The sequence below is a fragment of the Mustelus asterias genome, chromosome 29 (assembly GCF_964213995.1).
Source record: "Mustelus asterias chromosome 29, sMusAst1.hap1.1, whole genome shotgun sequence".
Classification (NCBI taxonomy): Eukaryota; Metazoa; Chordata; class Chondrichthyes; order Carcharhiniformes; family Triakidae; genus Mustelus; species Mustelus asterias.
Genome location: NC_135829.1, coordinates 1,744,040 through 1,763,654, shown reverse-complemented (window position 1 = coordinate 1,763,654; position 19,615 = coordinate 1,744,040). Strand labels below are relative to the sequence as shown.

Here is a 19,615-nt window from a genome sequence, read left to right as displayed (position 1 = left end):
AGAGTGCAGCACTCCCTCAGTACTGACCCTCTGACAGTGCAGCACTCCCTCAGCACTGACCCTCTGACAGTGCGGCACTCCCTCAGTACTGGCCCTCTGACAGTGCGCCAGTCCCTCAGTACTGACCCTCTAACAGTGCGGCACTCCCTCAGTACTGACCTTCTGACAGTACAGCACTCCCTCAGCACTGACCCTCTGACAGTGCGGCACTCCCTCAGCACTGACCCTCTGACAGTGCGGCACTCCCTCAGCACTGACCCTCTGACAGTGCGGCACTCCCTCAGTCCTGAACCTCCGAGAGTGCAGCACTCCCTCAGTACTGACCCTCTGACAGTGCAGCATTCCCTCAGCACTGACCCTCTGACAGTGCGGCGCTCCCTCAGTACTAACCCTTTGACAGTGCGGCACTCCCTCAGTACTGACCCTCTGACAGTGCGCCAGTCCCTCAGTACTGACCCTCTGACAGTGTGGCACTCCCTCAGCACTGACCCTCTGACAGTGCGGCACTCCCACAGTACTGACCCTCTGACAGTGCGGCACTCCCTCAGCACTGACCCTCTGACAGTGCAGCACTCCCTCAGTACTGACCCTCTGACAGTGCGGCACTCCCTCAGCACTGACCCTCTGACACTGCAGCACTCTCTCAGTACTGACCCTCTGACAGTGCAGCACTCCCTCAGTACTGACTCATTGACAGTGCGGCACTCCCTCAGCACTGACCCTCTGACATTGCGGCACTCCCTCAGTTCTGACCCTCTGACAGTGCGGCACTCCCTCAGTACTGACTCATTGACAGTGCGGCACTCTCTCAGCACTGACCCTCTGACATTGCGGCACTCCCTCAGTACTGACCCTCTGACAGTGAGGCACTCCCTCAGTACTGACCCTCTGACAGTGCAGCACTCTCTCAGTACTGACACTCTGACAGTGCAGCACTCCCTCAGTACTGACTCACTGACGGTGCGGCACTCCCTCAGTACTGACCCTCTGACAGTGCGGCACTCTCTCAGCACTGACCCTCTGACAGCGGCACTCCCTCAGTACTGACCCTCTGACAGTGCGGCAGTCTCTCAGCACTGACCCTCTGACAGTGCGGCACTCCCTCAGTACTGACCCTCTGACAGTGCGGCACTCTCTCAGCAGTGACCATCTGACAGTGCGGCACTCCCTCAGTACTGACCCTCTGACAGTGCGGCACTCCCTCAGCACTGACCCTCTGACAGTGCGGCACTCCCTCAGTACTGACCCTCTGACAGTGCGGCACTCTCTCAGCACTGACCATCTGACAGTGCGGCACTCCCTCAGTACTGACCCTCTGACAGTGCGGCACTCCCTCAGTACTGACCCTCTGACAGTGCGGCACTCCCTCAGTACTGACCCTCTGACAGTGCGGCACTCCCACAGTACTCACCCTCTGACAGTGCGGCACTCCCTCAGTACTGACCCTCTGACAGTGCGGCACTCCCTCAGTACTGATCCTCACAGTGCGGCACTCCCTCAGTACTGATCCTCACAGTGCGGCACTCCCTCAGCACTGCCCCTCTGACATTTGTTTGCCCCAATTAGGGTGACATGACAAATTGTCCAGCCAAAAGGGTCTTTAGGGGAGTCCTTAACTTGCCTACATTTGCATTCTGCTTCTTTCCTTAAAAGGTGGTGATTTGCAATGTCTTGGCAGAAGAGGGTGGGGGAGGGTCCATCCTTCATGACTCGATTCGATAAATGTGGATGAATTGTTGGTTTAAGAGGATCGTCACTGCTGGGCCCTGATGCTGTCATCACCCAACATCCACCTATCCCAGCTGGGAATACTGGAGAGCGCTCAGGAGTTGGAATGTTTCCTTTCCTTGGTCCAGGAGCCCTGATGCTTATCGAAACATCTCCAACACTGTCATGGGTCAGCCAGCTAGCCAGCCTAGTGCTGACCAGCAGTAGAATGTTGGGTGGCACAGTGGTTAGCACTGCTGCCTCACAGCGCCAGGGACCCGGGTTCCATTCCAGCTTAGGTCACTTTCTGTGTAGAGTTTGCCCATTCTCCCTATGTCTGCGTGGGTTTTTACCGGGTGCTCTGGTTTCCTGCCACAGTCCAAATATGCACGGGTTAGGTGGATTGGCCATGCTAAATTGCCCCTTAGTGTCAGGGGGCTAGCTTAGGTTAGCCTGGGGCTATGGGGATAGGGCCTGGGTGGGATTGTGGTCGGTGCAGACTCGATGGGCCGAATGGCCTCCTTCTGTACTGTAGGATTCTATGGTACTTGACTGATCAATTTAGCCCAGTTCCACTCCGAGTGATCTCATTATCTACTGGGCTATTCAGTGAGGAGATCCTTGAATAGATTGTCACTTTATAATTGATCAAAAAAAGTTAGAATTGCGACTAATTTAGATTTATGTTTTTAATAATGCCATTTTAACTTCAGAACTGTCAGGTAAATAATTGAATGAAGATGTGGGTTGGTGGGCATTGATTCACATTTGAGTCAAGAAACTTCATCAGGAACCTCTCCACCCAGCTGCAAAGTGAACAGAGTCTGGACCGCACTGTGACCGTGCCTTCAGCAAAACCAAAATGGCAAATGCTAACATGGTCATCAGAACATTGACAAAAATGTCACCAAGTATTGTGAGATCAGGAAGTAAGGTCTGTGGACGGGAGGTCTTCACCCTTAGAAGATCTTTCATAGTGTTCCACATGGAGTATTTTATTCAGGTGAACTGGGATGAGAGAATGTGTATAATTTGAGTAGATTGTGCAGATGTAATTCAACTTCCATTTGCAAGTTATACATTCTGTATGTTATGTGATTGGAATTATTATAGCACGGAAGGAAGTCACCCACCCTACCAAATCCATGTCATCTCTCCAGAACGATCCATCATTCTTTAATTTTATATCATTTGTCACTAAGTAGAAAAAACATGTAGGGGTGGGGAGCAGGCCAGTCGAGTTGGTTGAAGCCAACGTTGGTTGGGAGAATAGACGGGTGATGGAGAGGTTTGAGATGTGTCTATTTTAAGGCCAGGAGTGTAGTGAGTAAAGTGGATGAGCTTAGAGTGTGGATCGATGCTTGGAAGTGTGATGTGGTGGCCATTACGGAGACTTGGGGACAGGGACAGGACTGGATACTTCAGGTGCCGGGTTTCAGAAAGAACAGAGAGGGAGGCAAAAGAAGGGGGTGGGTGGGGGGTGGGGGGGGGGGGGGGGGGCAGCGGCAGTGCTGATCAGGGATAGTGTCACAGCTGTAGAGAAGGTGGAAGCCGTGGAGGGATTGTCTACGGAGTCTCTGTGGGTGGAAGTTCGGAGCGGAAAGGGGTCGATAACTTTGCTGGGTGTTTTCTACAGGCCGCCCAATAGTAACAGAGATGTTGAGGAGCAGATAGGGAAACAGATCCTGGAGAGATGTAGTAATAACCAGGGTTGTCGTGATGGGAGACTTTAATTTCCCAAACATCGATTGGAATATCCCTAGGGTAAGGGGTTTGGATGGGGAGGAGTTTGTTAGGTGTGTTCAGGAGGGTTTCCTGGCACAGCATGTGAATAAGCCTACAAGAGGAGAGGCTGTACTCGATCTGGTACTGGCTAATGAGCCTGGACAGGTGTCGGATCTCTCAGTGGGGGAGCATCTTGGAGATGGTGATCAGAACTCTATCTCCTTTACGCTAGCATTGGAAAGAGATAGGGTCAGGCAAGCTAGGAAAGTGTTTATCTGGAGTAAGGGGAAATATGAAGCCATCAGGCAGGAGATTAGAGGCATGAATTGGAAGGAGGCATTCTCGAGGAAAAGTACCGAAGTAAGGTGGCAGATTTTCAAGGAATGTTTGTCTGGAGTTCTGCATGACAACGTTCCGATGAGACGGAGGTTTTGGTAGGTTACGGGAACCATGGTGCACGAAAGCTGCGATGAACCTAGTCAAAAAGAAAAGGAAAGCGTACAAAAAGTTCAGAGAGCTAGGCGATGATAGGATCTAGATGAGTATACGGCTTGTAGGAAGGGACTCAAGAAAGAAATTAGGAGAGCCAGAAGGGGTCACGAGAAGGCCTTGGCAGGTAAGATTAAGGAGAACCCTAAGGCGTTCTATAAATATGTGAAGAGTAAAAGGATGAGATGTGAAGGAATATGACCTATAAAATGTGAAGGTGAGAAAGTCTGTACAGAACCGGAAGAAATAGCAGAGGTGCTTAATGAATATTTTATCTCGGTATTCACGGTGGAAAAAGACCTGGGTGGTTGTACTACAGGATTGAGGCGGACTGAAAAGATTGAGTATGTGGACATTAAGAAAGAGGATGTGTTGGAAATTTTGAATAGCACCAAGATAGATAAGTCGCCGGGACCGGATGGGATGTACCCCAGGTTACTGTGGGAGGCAAGGGAAGAGATTGCAGAGTCTCTGGCAATGATCTTTGCGTCGTCGATGGAGACGGGAGAGGTTCCGGAGGATTGGAGGATTGTGGATGTGATTCCTATATTCAAGAAAGGGAATAGGGATAGCCCAGGAAATTACCAACGGGTGAGTCTAACCTCAGTGGTTGGTAAGTTGATGGAGAAGATCCTGAGGGACAGGATTTATGAACATTTAGAGAAGTTTAGTATGCTCAAAAGTAGTCAGCACAGCTTTGTCAAAGGCAAATCGTGCCTTACGAGCCTGGTGGAGTTCTTTGAAAATGTGATTAAACACATTGACGAAGGAAAAGCGGTAGAAGTGGTTTACATGGACTTCAGCAAGGCGTTCGATAAGGTCCCTCATGCAAGACTGCTCGAGAAAGTGAGAGGGCATGGGATCCAAGGGGCTGTTGCCTTGTGGATCCAGAACTGGCTTGCCTGCAGAAGGTAGAGAGTGGTTGTAGATGGGTCTTTTTCTGAATGGAGGTCGGTCACCAATGGAGTGCCCCAGGGATCTGTTCTGGGACCCTTGCTGTTTGTCATTTTCATAAATGACCTGGATGAGGAAGTGGAGGGATGGGTTGGTAAGTTTGCCGACGACACGAAGGTTGGTGGTGTTGTGGATAGGTTGGAGGGATGTCAGAAGCTGCTGTGTGACATAGATAGGATGTGAGACCGGGCGGAGAAGTGGCAGATGGACTTCAACCCGGATAAATGTGTAGTGGTCCATTTTGGCAGGTCAAATGGGATGAAGGAGTATAATATCAAGGGTAAGACTCTTAGCAGTGTAGAGGATCAGAAGGACCTTGGGGTCCGGGTCCATAGGACTCTTAAATCGGCCTCGCAGGTAGAGGAGGTGGTTAAGAAGGCGTATGGTGTGCTGGCCTTCATCAATCGAGGGACTGAGTTTAGGAGTCGGGAGATAATGATGCAGCTTTATAAGACCCTCGTCAGACCCCACTTGGAGTACTGTGCTCAGTTCTGGTCGCCTCATTACAGGAGGGATGTGGAAATGATTGAAAGGGTGCAGAGGAGATTTACAAGGATGTTGCCTGGATTGGTTGGCATGCCTTATGAGGATAGATTGAGGGCGCTTGGTCTTTTCTCCTTGGAGAGACGAAGGATGAGAGGTGACCATGTAGAGGTGTACAAGATGTTGAGAGGTATAGATCGGGTGGATTCTCAGAGGCTTTTTCCCAGGGCTGAAATGGCTGCTACGAGAGGACACAGGTTTAAGGTGCTGGGGAGTCGGTACAGAGGAGATGTCAGGGGTAAGTTTTTCACTCAGAGGGTGGTGGGTGAGTGGAATCGGCTGCCGTCAGTGGTGGTGGAGGCAAACTCGATAGGGTCTTTTAAGAGACTTCTGGATGAGTACATGGTACTTAATAGGATTGAGGGTTATAGGTAAGCCTATATATAAGCCTAGGTAGGTAGGGACATGACCGGTGCAACTTGTGGGCCGAAGGGCCTGTTTGTGCTGTATTTTTTCTATGTTCTATGTTCTAAGCACACAGGCTTTCCCTGCAATACAGGCTGAGGAACTAAGATAGAACTGAGCTGCTGCAGTGTACATTTATTTTTGTATAAACAGGCTATTTCTGATGGCAGGAACCCAGTGGAATGAGTATATCTGTGATCGTTAGCTGCTGTCAACTTCACTTGTGAGAAGATGGCAGATTCGGGGAAAGAATTGGTAAGTAACAAAGAAACACCTGAACGCACGCTCAGGGTGTAGCTATTTCTCCACATGCGGCTGCTCAGGGTTAATGGTTTGCGTCAGAAATAGGAAATAAAATCACGGGTGCAGTTGGGGTTTTCTGTGAATGAGTTGAAGCATATTGCTTAGGGAGTGTAGAAGGGCTTTTACTCTGTATCTAACCCTGTGCTGTACCTGTCCTGGGAGTGTCTGATGGGCAATGTGTAGAGGGAGCTTTACCCTGTATCTAAGTCCAGATCACCAACAACATGTCCTGGTCCCCTCATGCCGACACTATAGTTAAGAAAGCCCCACCAACGCCTCTACTTTCTCAGAAGACAAAGGAAAATTGGCATGTCAGCTACGACTCTCACCAACTTTTACAGATGCACCATAGAAAGCATTCTTTCTGGTTGTATCACAGCTTGGGTACGGCTCCTGCTCTGCCCAAGACCGCAAGGAACTACAAAAGGTCGTGAATGTAACCCAATCCATCACGCAAACCAGCCTCCCATCCATTGACTCTGTCTACACTTCCCGCTGCCTTGGCAAAGCAGCCAGCATAATTAAGGACCCCACGCACCCCGGACATTCTCTCTTCCACCTTCTTCCTTCGGAAAAAAGATGCAAAAGTCTGAGGTCACGTCCCAACCAACTCGAGAGCAGCTTCTTCCCTGCTGCTGTCAGATTTTTGAATGGACTTACCTTGCATTAAGTTGAACTTCTCTCAACCCTAGCTATGACTGTAACACTATGTTCTGCACTCTCTCATTTCCTTCTCTATGAATGGTATGTTTTGTCTGTATAGTGCACAAGAAACAATACTTTTTACTGTATGTTAATACATATGACAACAATAAATCAAATCAAATCAACCCAGTGCTGTACCTGTCCTGGGAGTGTTTGATGGGGACAGTGTAGAGGGAGCTTTACTCTGTATCTAACCCCGTGCTGTTCCTGTCCTGGGAGTGTTTGGGGGACAGTGCAGAGGGAGCTTTACTCTGTATCTAACCCCGTGCTGAACCTATCCTGGGAGTGTTTGATGGAGACAGTGTAGAGGGAGCTTTACTCTGTATCTAACCCCGTGCTGAACCTATCCTGGGAGTGTTTGATGGGGACAGTGTAGAGGGAGCTTTACTCTGTATCTAACCCCGTGCTGTACCTGTCCTGGGAGTGTTTGATGGGCCACATTTTGCTTCAATTCAATTCAGTTCTGGCATTTCTCACCTTGATGAGCACAAATAAATGAGAACATAACTGGGGGAAAAGGACACTGGTGAAATATTCTCGATAAGAAGTCTGACAACACCAGGTTAAAGTCCAACAGGTTTATTTGGTAGCAAAGCCACAAGCTTTCGGAGAACTGTCCCTTCATCAGGTGAGTGGGAGTTGTGTTCACAAACAGGGCATATACAGACACAAACTCAATTTACAAGATAATGATTGGAATGCGAGTCTTTACAGGCAATCAAGACTTAAAGGTACAGACAATGTGAGTGGAGAGAGAAATATTCTCGACCAATTTGGATAAATGTTTGCCTGTTTCATTATATGGAAAGAGGAAATTTGCATTTCGATTGTGACATGTCTGATTTTATTTCCTTCAGATCGTACAACGTTCTGATGTTCGGAAATCACAATTAAGGAAAGGTGAGGAATTTGGAATCTTTCTTTTTATGTAGATATTTGTATGCATGTTAGGGTGTGTCTCTCTCTTAACCTCACCCAGACGTGTGCTGGCGTGTATATGGGAGCTTATGAGAGATGGTTTTAGAGATCTCTGTTCCTTGACTTTCTTTCCTTTCTACCTAAAAGCAGTGATTTTTATGAACCTACGAATTAGGAGCAGGAGTCGGCCACTCAGCTCCTCAATCCTGCTCCACCACTTAAACACAGTAAGAAGTTTAACAACACCAGGTTAAAGTCCAACAGGTTTATTTGGTAGCAAAAGCCACACAAGCTGAGCAGAAACTGATAGCCAAGTTCTGCACACACAAGGACGGCCTCAACCGGGATATTGGGTTCATGTCACACTATCTGTAACCCCCACAGTTGCGTGGACCTGCAGAGTTTCACTGGCTGTCTTGTCTGGAGACAATACACATCTTTTTAGCCTGTCTTGATGCTCTCTCCACTCCCATTGTTTTGTTTCTTAAAGACTGGATTAGTTGTAAGTATTCGCATTCCAACCATTATTCATGTAAATTGAGTCTGTGTCTTTATAAGTTCTGTTTGTGAACAGAATTCCCACTCACCTGAAGAAGGGGCTTAGAGCCTCGAAAGCTTGTATGGCTTTTGCTACCAAATAAACCTGTTGGACTTTAACCTGGTGTTGTTAAACTTCTTACTGTGTTTACCCCAGTCCAACGCCGGCATCTCCACATCATGACCACCACTTAAAGTCAGGGCTGATCCAGTTGTAACTTTAACTCCAAATGTGAAAATATCTCTCCTCATCTCAGTCTTAAACAGATGACCCCTTATTTTTAAACAGCGATTCCTAATCCTAGATCCTCTCACAAGAGGGAACATCCTTTCTGCCTTTAACTTGTGGAGATCCCTCAGAATTTTATATGTTTCAATCAAATTGCCTCCTACTCTTCTAAACTCCAGTGGATACAAGTCTAACCTCTCTAACCATTCCTCATGAGACAACCTGTCCATTCCAGCTATTAGTCTAGTTCAGGATCCAGAGACTTGTCAGCTCACAGCTCCTACAATTTGCTCAGTGTCACTTCCCTGGTGATTGTGATTTTCTTGAGTTCCCCCCTCTCTTCTATTTCATGATTTACAGTCATTTCTGGAATGTTACTGGTATCATCTGTAGTGAAGACTGATGCAAAATACTTGTTCAAGATATCTTCTTATTTTCCATGATGAATTCTCCAGACTCACTTTCTATTAGATCAGCGCTCACTTTGTTAACTTTTCTATTTTAAATATAGAAACTCTTACTACCTGTATTTTTATTTCTAGCTAGCTGTCTCTTGTACTCTAATTCTTCCATCCTTCTTAATCTTTATGTCATCCTTGCTGTTTTTTTTATGTTCTACCCAAACTTCTGACCTAACACCCATCTTTGCACAATTATGTGCTTTTTCTTTAAGTTTTATACTGTCTTTAACTCTTTTAGTTAACCACGAATTGTGGATCCTCTCCACGGAATCTTTCTTTCTCGTTCGAATGTATGTAGTCTGTGTACTCTGGAATATCCCCTTAAGTGTCTGCAACTGCATCTCTATTGGCCGATTCCTCAACTTAATTTTCCAGTTCACTTTAGCTAGTTCTGCTTTCATGCCCTCATAATGTGGGGTTACGGGGATCGGGCCTGGGTGGGATTGTTGCCGGTGCAGGCTCGTTGGGCCAAATGGCCTCCTTCTGCACTGTAAGGATTCTATGATTCTATTCTATGATAATTGCCCTTATTTAAGTTTAAAATACTAGTTTTAAATCCACTCTTCTCCCCCTCAAACTGAATGTGAAGTTCAATCGTATTATAATCATTGCTCCCTCGGGGGTCTTTAATATGAGGTCATTAATTAATCTTATCTCGTTACCCAATGCCAGGTCTCGTAGCCCGCACTGTGGTTGACGTCAGAATGTTCAGAAATTATCCCAGAAACATTCATATAGTCTATCTTTGCCTATCTGATTTATCCAGTCTATATGTAGATGAAAATTCCCCCATGATTGTCACCATACCTTTCTGACAAGCTCCCATTATTGCTTCCTTTATGTCCTGTAGTACTGTGTGGTTACTGTTAGGGGACCTGCACACAATTCCCACAAGTGACTTCTTGCCTTTCTCATCTCTACATAAACTGCTTCTGTATTCTGGTTTCCTAAACTTGGGTCATCCCCCTCTGTATTGTGCTAATGCTGACATTAATTAGCAGAACCACCCCTCCATCTTTTCCTGGCTTTTTGTCCTTCTGAAATGTCACAAACCCTTCAATATTCAGGTGCTAATGTATGTTGCCTTGCAGCCATGTCTCTACTAACGACGACCAGACCATACTTTCTTATTTCTATTTACACATTAAGTTCATCTGTTTTGTTTTGAATGCTATGTGCATTCAGATACAGAGCCTTTAGTTTTGTCCTTTTATTATTTTTGTAAACTCTAGACTTATTGCCTGTCCCCCTGTCCCTCAGTCTGTTCATTCTTCATATCCCTTCATGGTGAGGCCAAACCCATCGCTAAACCAGTGAAAACAGAGCTGTGTACCAAACCTACATCGTCGGTGGCTTACGCATTACCATAAGCAGTGAGTCAAGTGGCTGTAACCCTCTGTTCCTTCTGTATACTGGAAAGTACTGGTTTCTACTGAGGACAAACTTGTTTTACAGATGACCAAGTTATCAATTAAAGGGTTTAGCAATGTTACGACACAATTGAATTGATTTTCCGAATTCTTCTTCGGCTTATATTTTCTGGAAAAGTTGTTATTCAGGAAGAAATAGAGGCAGTGGCAGTGACATTAATTCCATGAAGGAGATGAAATGTGAATAAAGGTGCTTTCTTACTGATCACTGATTGTTGTGCTATTTTGCTCTGTGCAGTACCGGAGCTTCCCATCCTGGAAAGACGGAACTGGCTGATACATTTGCATTATATCAGAAAGGACTATGAGACGTGTAAGGTGAGCCTGCTTTTAACTGCACAGGAGCGTTGTTGATGCTTGGTCAAATCTCCCAACCTGAGGGAAGTATTGCATGGGCAAAACCTGAGCCAAGTTCTTGAGGCATTTAAGAAACTGCAATAGGGTCTCAGCTCCATGCTCTGCAGTGGGTTGTCATATATAATGGTGGCACAGTGGTTAGCGCGGGGCGGCACGGTGGCACAGTGATTAGCACTGCTGTCTCAGAGCGTCAAGGACCTGGGTTCGATTCCCAGCTTGGGTCACTGTCTGTGTGGCGTTTGCACTTTCTCCCCATGTCTGCGTGGGTTTCCTCTCGGTCCTCCCACAGTCCAAAGATATGCGGGTTAGGTGGATTGGTCATGCTAAATTGCCCCTTAGTGTCAGGGGGACTAGCTAGGGTAAATGCATGGGGTTATGGGGATAGGGCCTGGGTGGTATTGTGGTCAGTGCAGACTTGATAGGCCAAATGGACTCCTTCTGCACTATGATTCTATGATATAGTGAGTGGGGAGACCCTGGGAGATGGGACTAGGGCCATGGGATGATGAGATTGGGTTGAGTCAGAGAGCTGTGGCTGGGTTGAGACGGAGATTGGGGACCCGGGAATGTAAAGATGGGGGACCCTGGAAGGTGGGGGAGGTGTATATGATGGAAGATGATGTGATTTACACAGGAGACAAGACCCTACTGGGTTTAATGAGCTGTTCTTGTTTTTTAAGAACACTTTTGTTGTTGCGATGTTCTTTCTCCCCATCACTGTGCTATCCTGTGCTGGGAAAGTGTTTCTGCCATTTAGTGGGCAGGCACGCTGACATCGTTTAAGACTTACCTGGATAGTCACATGAGCAGCCTGGGAATGGAGGGATACAAACGATTGGTCTAGTTGGACCAAGGAGCGGCACAGGCTTGGAGGGCCGAAGGGCCTGTTTCCTGTGCTGTACTGTTCTTTGTTCTTTGTTCTTTAGTGCTGATTACTAGTACAATGAACATGGAGATGTGAACCCCCAAGCACCATGGGATTTAGTGCTAATTGCTGTGGATTGTTTTCCAGGCGATAATCAAAGAACAGCTGCAGGAGACCCAGGGGATGTGTGAATATGCTGTGTATGTACAAGGTGAGATGGCAAACAGTTTCCAAACCAATGCTGGGGACCTTGCCGAATATTTTTATGTTGTATGAGATTAATCATGTTCCAAAGTGGGGACAGAAATGGAGGGGGTTAAGAGAGAAAAGAAAATTAGAGTGCTGTATATTGCAATTAGATTATTGATTATATTACTACAGTAGCAATATTCAGGAATGATTTTGTTGTCAGTTACGGATGCCATCAGCAACATCACATTGATTGCCCATCCTGTACAACCAACTTGCTGAACCGCTGTGCAGGGTGTTAACTGGACATATTGTGGACTGCAGTTTGGATAGAGGGTAGCTTATTTTACCTGAAGATCATTAATCAGTTGGAACTTTGGCAGCAAAGTAGCTTTCACAGTAATTTTCTGCTGCTGTTAAGTCCACAAGTGACCAGCTCATTGGATTTCCCAATTTGCTGTGAGTTGTTAGTGCGGTAATGGAACCACTATGGTTCAATGAACAGTGCACGAGGGCATGCCAGCAGCAGCAAGAAGCATACCTAAAATGAGACGTCAACTTGCTGAAGCTACAACGCAGGACTACTTGTGTGGCAAACAGCATAAGTAGTAAGTGATAGACAGAGCTAAGCGATTGCACAATAACCGATCAGATTTAAACTGTGCAGTTCTGCCACATCCAGTTGTGAATGGTGGTGGACAACTTGACTCACTGGAGGATGAGGCTCCACAAATACCCCCACCCTCAATAATGTAGGTGCCCAGCACATCGGTGCAAAAGATGAGGCTAAAGCATCCACAACAACCTTCATCCAGAGGTGTCCAGTGGATGATCCATCTTAGCCTCCTCTGGAAGTCCCGAATATCACAGATGCTAGTCTTCAGCCAATTCAATTCAATCCACGTGATATCAAGAAACAACTGAAGGCACTCGATACCGTAGAGGTATGTGACCTGACAATATTCCAGCAATAGTACGGGAGACTTGTGTTCCAGAACTTGCTGTGGCCCCAGCCAAGCTGTTTCAGTACAGTTAAAACACTGGCTTCTACCCAGCAATGTAGAAAATTGCCAGGCATTTCCTGTGTACAAAAAGCAGGACAAATCCAGTCCGTCCAATTACTGGTGGAATACAAAGAAAATAGAAAGAAACTTAAGCAAGGAGTAAGGAGGGCTAAAAGGGGTCATGAAAAGTCATTGGCCAGCAGGATTAAGGAAAATCCCAAGGTTTTTTATACATATATAAAGAGCAAGAGGGTAGCGAGGGAGAGGGTTGGCCCACTCAAGATCAGGGGAGGGAATCTATGCGAGGAGCCAGAGGATATGGACGACGTATTAAATGAGTACTTTGCGTCAGTGTTCACCAAAGAGAAGGACTTGGTGGATGATGAGTCCGGGAAAGGATGTGTAGATAGTTTGAGTCATGTTGAGATCAAAAAGGAAGGAGGTATTGGGGTTCTTGAGAAACATTAAGATAGACAAGTCCCCAGGGCCTGATGGGATATACCCCAGAATACTGAGAGAGGCAAGGGAGGAAATTGCTGGGGCCTTGAGAGAAATCTTTGTATCCTCACTGGCTACAGGGGAGGTCCCAGAGGATTGGAGAATAGCAAATGTTGTTCCTTTGTTTAAGAAGGGTCGCAAGAATAATCCAGGTAATTACAGGCCGGTGAGCCTTACGTCAGTGGTGGGAAATTATTGGAGAGGATTCTTCGAGACAGGATTTACTCCCACTTGGAAATAAGTGGATGTATTAGTGAGAGGCAACATGGTTTTGTGAAGGAGAGGTCGTGTCTCACTAACTTGATCGAGTTTTTCGAGGAAGTGACGAAGGTGATTGATGAGGGTAGGGCAGTGGATGTTGTCTACATGGACTTCAGTAAGGCCTTTGACAAGGTCCCTCATGGCACTGGTGTAGAAGGTGAAGTTGCATGGGATCAGAGGTGAGCTGGCAAGGTGGATACAAAACTGGCTCGGTCAAAGAAGACAGAGGGTAGCAGTGGAAGGGTGCGTTTCTGAATGGAGGGCTCTGATAAGTGGCGTTCCTCTGGGATCAGTGCTGGGACCTTTGCTATTTGTAATATATATAAATGATTTGGAGGAAAATGTAACTGGTTTGATTAGTAAGTTTGCAGACGATACAAAGGTTGGTGGATTTGCGAATAGCGATGAGGGCCATCAGAGGATACAGCAGGATATAGATTGGTTGGAGACTTGGGTGGAGAGATGGCAGATGGAGTTCAATCCGGACAAATGTGAGGTAATGCATTTTGGAAGGTCTAATACAAATAGGAAATATACAGTAAATGGCAGAACCCTTAAGAGTATTGATAGGCAGAGGGATCTGGGTGTACAGGTACACAGGTCACTGAAAGTGTCAACGCAGGTGGAGAAGGTAGTCAAGAAGGCTTCATTGGTTGGAGCACTGAGTTTAAAAATTGGCAAGTCATGTTGCAGCTTTATAGAACCTTAGTTAGGCCGCACTTGGAATATAGTGTTCAATTCTGGTCACCACACTACCAGAAGGATGTGGAGGCTTTGGAGTGGGTACAGAAAAGATTTACCAGGGTGTTGCCTGATATGGAGGGCATTAACTATGAGGAGAGGTTGGAGAAACTTGGTTTGTTCTCACTGGAGTGACGGAGGTTGAGGGGAGACCTGATAGAAGTCTACAAGATTATGAGAGGCATGGATAGAGTGGATAATCAGAAGCTTTTTCCCAGGGTGGAAGAGTCAATTACTAGGGGGCATAGGTTTAAGGTGCGAGGGGCAAGGTTTAAAGGAGATGTACGAGGCAAGTTTTTTACACAGAGGGTGGTGGGTGCCTGGAACTTGCTGCCGGGTGAGGTACTGTAAGCGGATACGATAGTGACTTTTAAGGGGCATCTTGACAAATACATGAACAGAATGGGAATAGAGGGATATGGTCCCTGGAAGGTTCGTGGGTTTTGGTTCAGTCGGGCAGCATGGTCGGTGCAGGCTTGGAGGGCCGAAGGGCCTGTTCCTGTGCTGTAATTTTCTTTGTTCTTTGTTCTGGCCCTTCACTCTACTCTCGATCATCAGTAAAATGATGAAAGGGATTATCAATGGTGCTACCAAGCGGCACTTCTACCAAGCGGATTACCAAAAACCTGCTTGCTGACACTCAGTTTGAGTTTCATCAGGGTCACTCGGTTCTTGACCTCAATGCATCTTTAGTTCAAAAGATGGACAAAAGAGCTGAATTCCTGAGGTGAGGTGAGAGTGACTGCCTTTGACATCAAGGCAACATTTGACTGAGTGTGGCATCAGTGTAGGAAAACTGGAGTCAGTGGTAATCAGGAGGGATACTCTCTGCTGTTTGGAGTCATATCTGGCACAAAGGAAGATTGTTGTGGTGGTTGGAAGGTCAGTCATCTCAGTTCCATGACATCACTGCAGGAGTTCCTTCGTGCAGAACAGTCATGTCCAAATGCAGCAAAAACCTGGACAATATCGAGGCCTGGACTGTCAAGTGGCAAATAACACTCGCACCACACAAGTGCCAGGTAATGACCATCTCCAACGAGAGAGAATTTAACCATCACCCTTTGATATTCAGTGGCATCACCATCACTGAAGCCCCCACTATCAACATCCTGGGAGTTACCATTGACCAGAAACAAAACTGGACCAGCCATATCAATACCGTGCCTCCGAGAGCAGATCAGAAACTAGGAATCCTGTAGTGAACAACACACCTCCTGACACACCCCCCCCCCCCCCCCATCCAACATCTAGAAGACGCAAGTCTGGAGTGTAATGGAATTACAGCTTAACATCTGTTGTAGGGAAAGATTAGGAACTACTATTAAATAAATTATGGTCAGGCACTTGGTTAAGCTCAAGGTAATCAGGTAGAGAAAAATTGTTTTTGTGAAAGAGAAGTCATGTTAAACCAACTTATTGGAGTTTTTGAGGGAGCCACACGTACTGTGGATATTGGGGAACCGGTGAATATACTGTACTTGATTTCCAGAAAGTATTTGATAAAATGCCACATCAAAGGTTATTGTGGAAAATAAAAGCTCATGGTGTAGGGGCTAACATATTGGCATGGATAGAAGATTGGCTTGCTAACAAGAAGCAGAGAATAGGCATAAATGGGTCTTTCTCAGATTGGCAAGATGTAATGAGTGGTGTGCCACAGGGATCAGTGCTGGGACCTCAACTGTTTACGATTTATTTAGACGTTTGGAGGAAGGGATTGAAGGGATGGTACCATCTTTGCTGATGACACAAAGATAGGTAGGAAAGTAAGTTGTGAAGAGAACTTAAGAAGACTACAGAAAGATATAGATAGGCTAAGTGACTGTGCAAAGATCTGGCAAATGGAGTATAAAGTGTAAAATTATACATATTGGCAAGAAGAATAAAAAAGCGTTTCCAAATGGTGAGATTGCAGAGCTCTGAGGTGCAAAGAGATCTGGGTTTCCTAGTGCATGATTCACAATAGACTAGGATACAGGTACAGTGAATCATTGGGAAAGCTAATAGAATGTAAAGTACTCTCCACTTGCCTGGACGAGTGCAGCTCCATCAACAAGAAGCTCAACAGCATCAAGGACAAAGCTGATCACCTGATTGGCAATAATTTATTGTAAGAGGAATTGAATACAAGTATAGGGAGGTTATGTTTCAGTTATTCAGGACACTAGTGAGACCACATTTGGAGTACTGTGTGCAGCATTGGTCTCCTTATTTAATGAAGGATGTAAATGCATTGGAAGCAGTCCAGAGAAGGTTTACCAGATTTATACATGAAATGGTGGATTGTCTTTGAGGAAAGGTTGGGCAAGCTAGACTTGTATCCGCTGGAGTTTAGAAGCATATGAGGTGACTTGATTGAAAGATACAAGATCCTGAAGGGTCTTAACAGGGTGGATGCGGAGAAGATGTTTCCTTTTGTGGGAGAAAAGGTGGTGGAATCAGTGTCTTCAAATATTTTTTAAGGCAGAGGTGGATAGATTCTTGGTAAGCAAAGGGATGATAGGTTATCGGGGGTACGCAGAATGCAGATCTGAGGTTACTATCAAATCAGCTGTCAATCTTATTAAATGGTGGAACAGGCTCAAGGGGCTGAATGGGCTACTCCTGCTTCTTGTTTATATGTTTGTACACTCCACTTGCCTGGACGAGTGCAGCTCCACCAACAAGAAGCTCAACAGCATCAAGGACAAAGCTGATCACCTGATTGGCACCCCTTCTACAAACATTCATTTTTTTCCACCACCTATGAATAGTGGCAGCACTGTGTATGATCTACAAGATACACTCATCAAAGCTCTTTAGGCTGCACCTTCCAAACCTATGATCATTACCATTTAGAAGGACAAGGTCAGGAAAATGGGAACACCATCACCTGGAAATTCCCCTCCAAGTTTCTCACCACCCTGACATGGAAATGTATCGCCGTTCATTCACTGTCGCTGGGTCAAAATCCTGGAACCTCTTCCTAACAGCACTGTGGATGTACCTATACCTCAGGGACTGCAGCGGTTCAAGAAGGTGATTCACCACCACCTTCTCAAGGACAATTAAAGATGTGCAATAAATACTGGCCTAGCCAACAGCACTCAAATCCTGTAAGTGAATAAAAAACACTACACCAACGACTGCTCAAGAACGTGCTCTCCAGTGAGTAAAATTGATTCAAATCAAAGGTCAGACTGATTAAGACCAGAAGAAATAGGAACAGAAGTAGGCCGTTCGGCCCCTCGAGCCTGCTCTGCCATTCATTAGGATCATTGCTGATCCGACATTCCTCATGTCCACTTTCCTGCTTTTTCCTCGTAAGCCTTGATTTCCTTCCTTAACAAAAACCTTATCTATCTCAGCCTTAAAAACACACAAGGATTCTGCCTCCCACAACTCTCTGTGACAAAGAGTTCCAAAGACTCACAACCTGCTGAGAGAAGATATTCCTCCTCATCTCAGTCTTAAATTGGCACCCCTTTATTCTGAGACAATGCCCTCAGATCCGAGACTCTCCCACCAGGGAAAACATCCTCTCAGCATTTACCCTATCAAACCTGTCTTTGAATATTAATAAAACCAAAGTAAATGATAGCCACTTGGTCATTTGAAATCTTGTTTTAAACTAAACAAGGGGAAGGGAGTGAGGGATCAAGCTTGGGTAGATATCGCGAATCATGGGGTAGATTCAGGTTAGGAAGATTCAAGAGAGAAAAATAGTAATATGGGAAAGGAGGGTCAGAGAGTGGCAGGAAGGGACAGAGAGCAAAAACTGAAGAATACACTTACAGTCAAGACTAGATGTTATAAAGGTAACAAAAAGGCAAAACTAAAGGCTTTGTGTCCAAATGTGCCGAGCATTCCTAACAAAGTAAATGAATTAAGAGTGCACATTATGGAAATGTGGCTGCAGGATGACAGGGATTGGGTCCGGAATATTGAGGGGTATGAGACATTCGAGAGGAACAGGAAGCTAGGGAAAGGTGGAGGGGCAGCGCTGTTAATCAAGGATGGTGCAATAGTTAGGGATGACCTTGGTTCAGGAGATCAGGATGTAGAATTGGTTTGGGTGGAGATGAGGAATATTTGGGGAAAGAAGTCGCTAATGAGAATGGGCTACAGACCCCCGAACAGTATCAATGATGTAGGACAGAGTATACAAGAAGAAATATTGGTGCTTGTGATAAAGGGATGACATTAATCAGGGGTAATTTAATCTACACATAAACTGGAACAATCAGATTGGCGGCAGGAGCCTGGATGAGGAGTTCTTAGAATGTTTTAGAGTTTCTTAGAGCAGCATGTTGTAGAACAAGCCAGGGTGCAGGTTATATCAGACTCAGTATTGTGCAATGTAACAAGATTAATTAATGACCTCAGAGTAAAGGCAGCCCAAGGCAGCAGCAACCATTGAATTTTATATCCAGTTTGAAAGGGAGAAGAGTGGGTCTAAAACTGGAACTTAAATAAGAGCAACAATGTATGCATGAAAGCTGAGCCAGCGGAAGTGAACTGAGATACTAGGCTAAAGGATAGATGAATAGAGTAGCAGTGGCAGACATTTATGTATTCAGATACCAAGAATAAATATATTCCTACTGTAAAGAAAAATTCTAAGGGGTGGACCCATCATCCTTGGTTCATTAAAGAAGTTAATGAAGGAATCAAACTTAAGGGAAAAGCAGATAACTATGCAAAAATGAGCGGCAGGTCAGAACATAAAGAACAGCAGAGAATTACTAAAATGTTAGTCAGGAGAAAGATATTAGAATATGAGAAATTAGAATAATATAGCTAGAAATGTAACAACAAATAGCAGCAGTTTCAACGGTATTTAAAAAGTGAGTGATATTCTCCAGAGAGTGAGAATTGGGAGTTGATAATAGATAATAAGGAAATGGTGGATTAAATGAACAAATGTTTTGCTTTTGTCTTCACTATTGAGGATACAGGAAACTTTGCAGTCACGGCTATAAATCAGGAGGTAGAAAGGCCAGAGGAACTTGTTGAAATTACAATCACTAGGGAAGCACTACTGAGCAAACTGACAGAGCTGTGGGCTGACAGGTCTCCGGGTCCTGTTGGACTTCATCCTGGGGTTAATGGGGCAGTAGATGTGCTGCTGTTAACTTTCCAAAATTCACTAGATTCTGGAAAGGTTCCACCAGACTGGAAAGTAGTAAATATGACCCCTCTATTCAAGAAGCGAGACAGAAAACAGGAAATTATCGGCAAGTTAGCTTGATGTCTGTTGTGGGGAAGGTGTTATATGTAGCTGGGTACTTTCAAAAACTCAAGAAAATCGG

General features: G+C 45.6%; 1 protein-coding gene across 2 annotated transcripts in view; it reads left to right on the top strand.

Annotated features, from left to right (window-relative positions):
* bbs4 (Bardet-Biedl syndrome 4) overlaps positions 1–19,615 on the top strand; it is a 56,795-nt gene that overhangs the window by 3,247 nt on the left and 33,933 nt on the right. Inside the window, exons 1-5 of one of the 2 annotated variants that reach the window (XM_078199900.1) lie at positions 2,657–2,710; positions 5,994–6,078; positions 7,689–7,731; positions 10,645–10,724; positions 11,776–11,839. In XM_078199900.1, the coding sequence (XP_078056026.1) occupies positions 6,055–6,078; positions 7,689–7,731; positions 10,645–10,724; positions 11,776–11,839 (211 nt within the window). In that variant the 5' untranslated portion in view covers positions 2,657–2,710; positions 5,994–6,054. Of the gene's footprint in view, positions 1–2,656; positions 2,711–5,993; positions 6,079–7,688; positions 7,732–10,644; positions 10,725–11,775; positions 11,840–19,615 lie in introns of those variants that run through there. The other variant, XM_078199899.1, reaches the window with a different exon arrangement.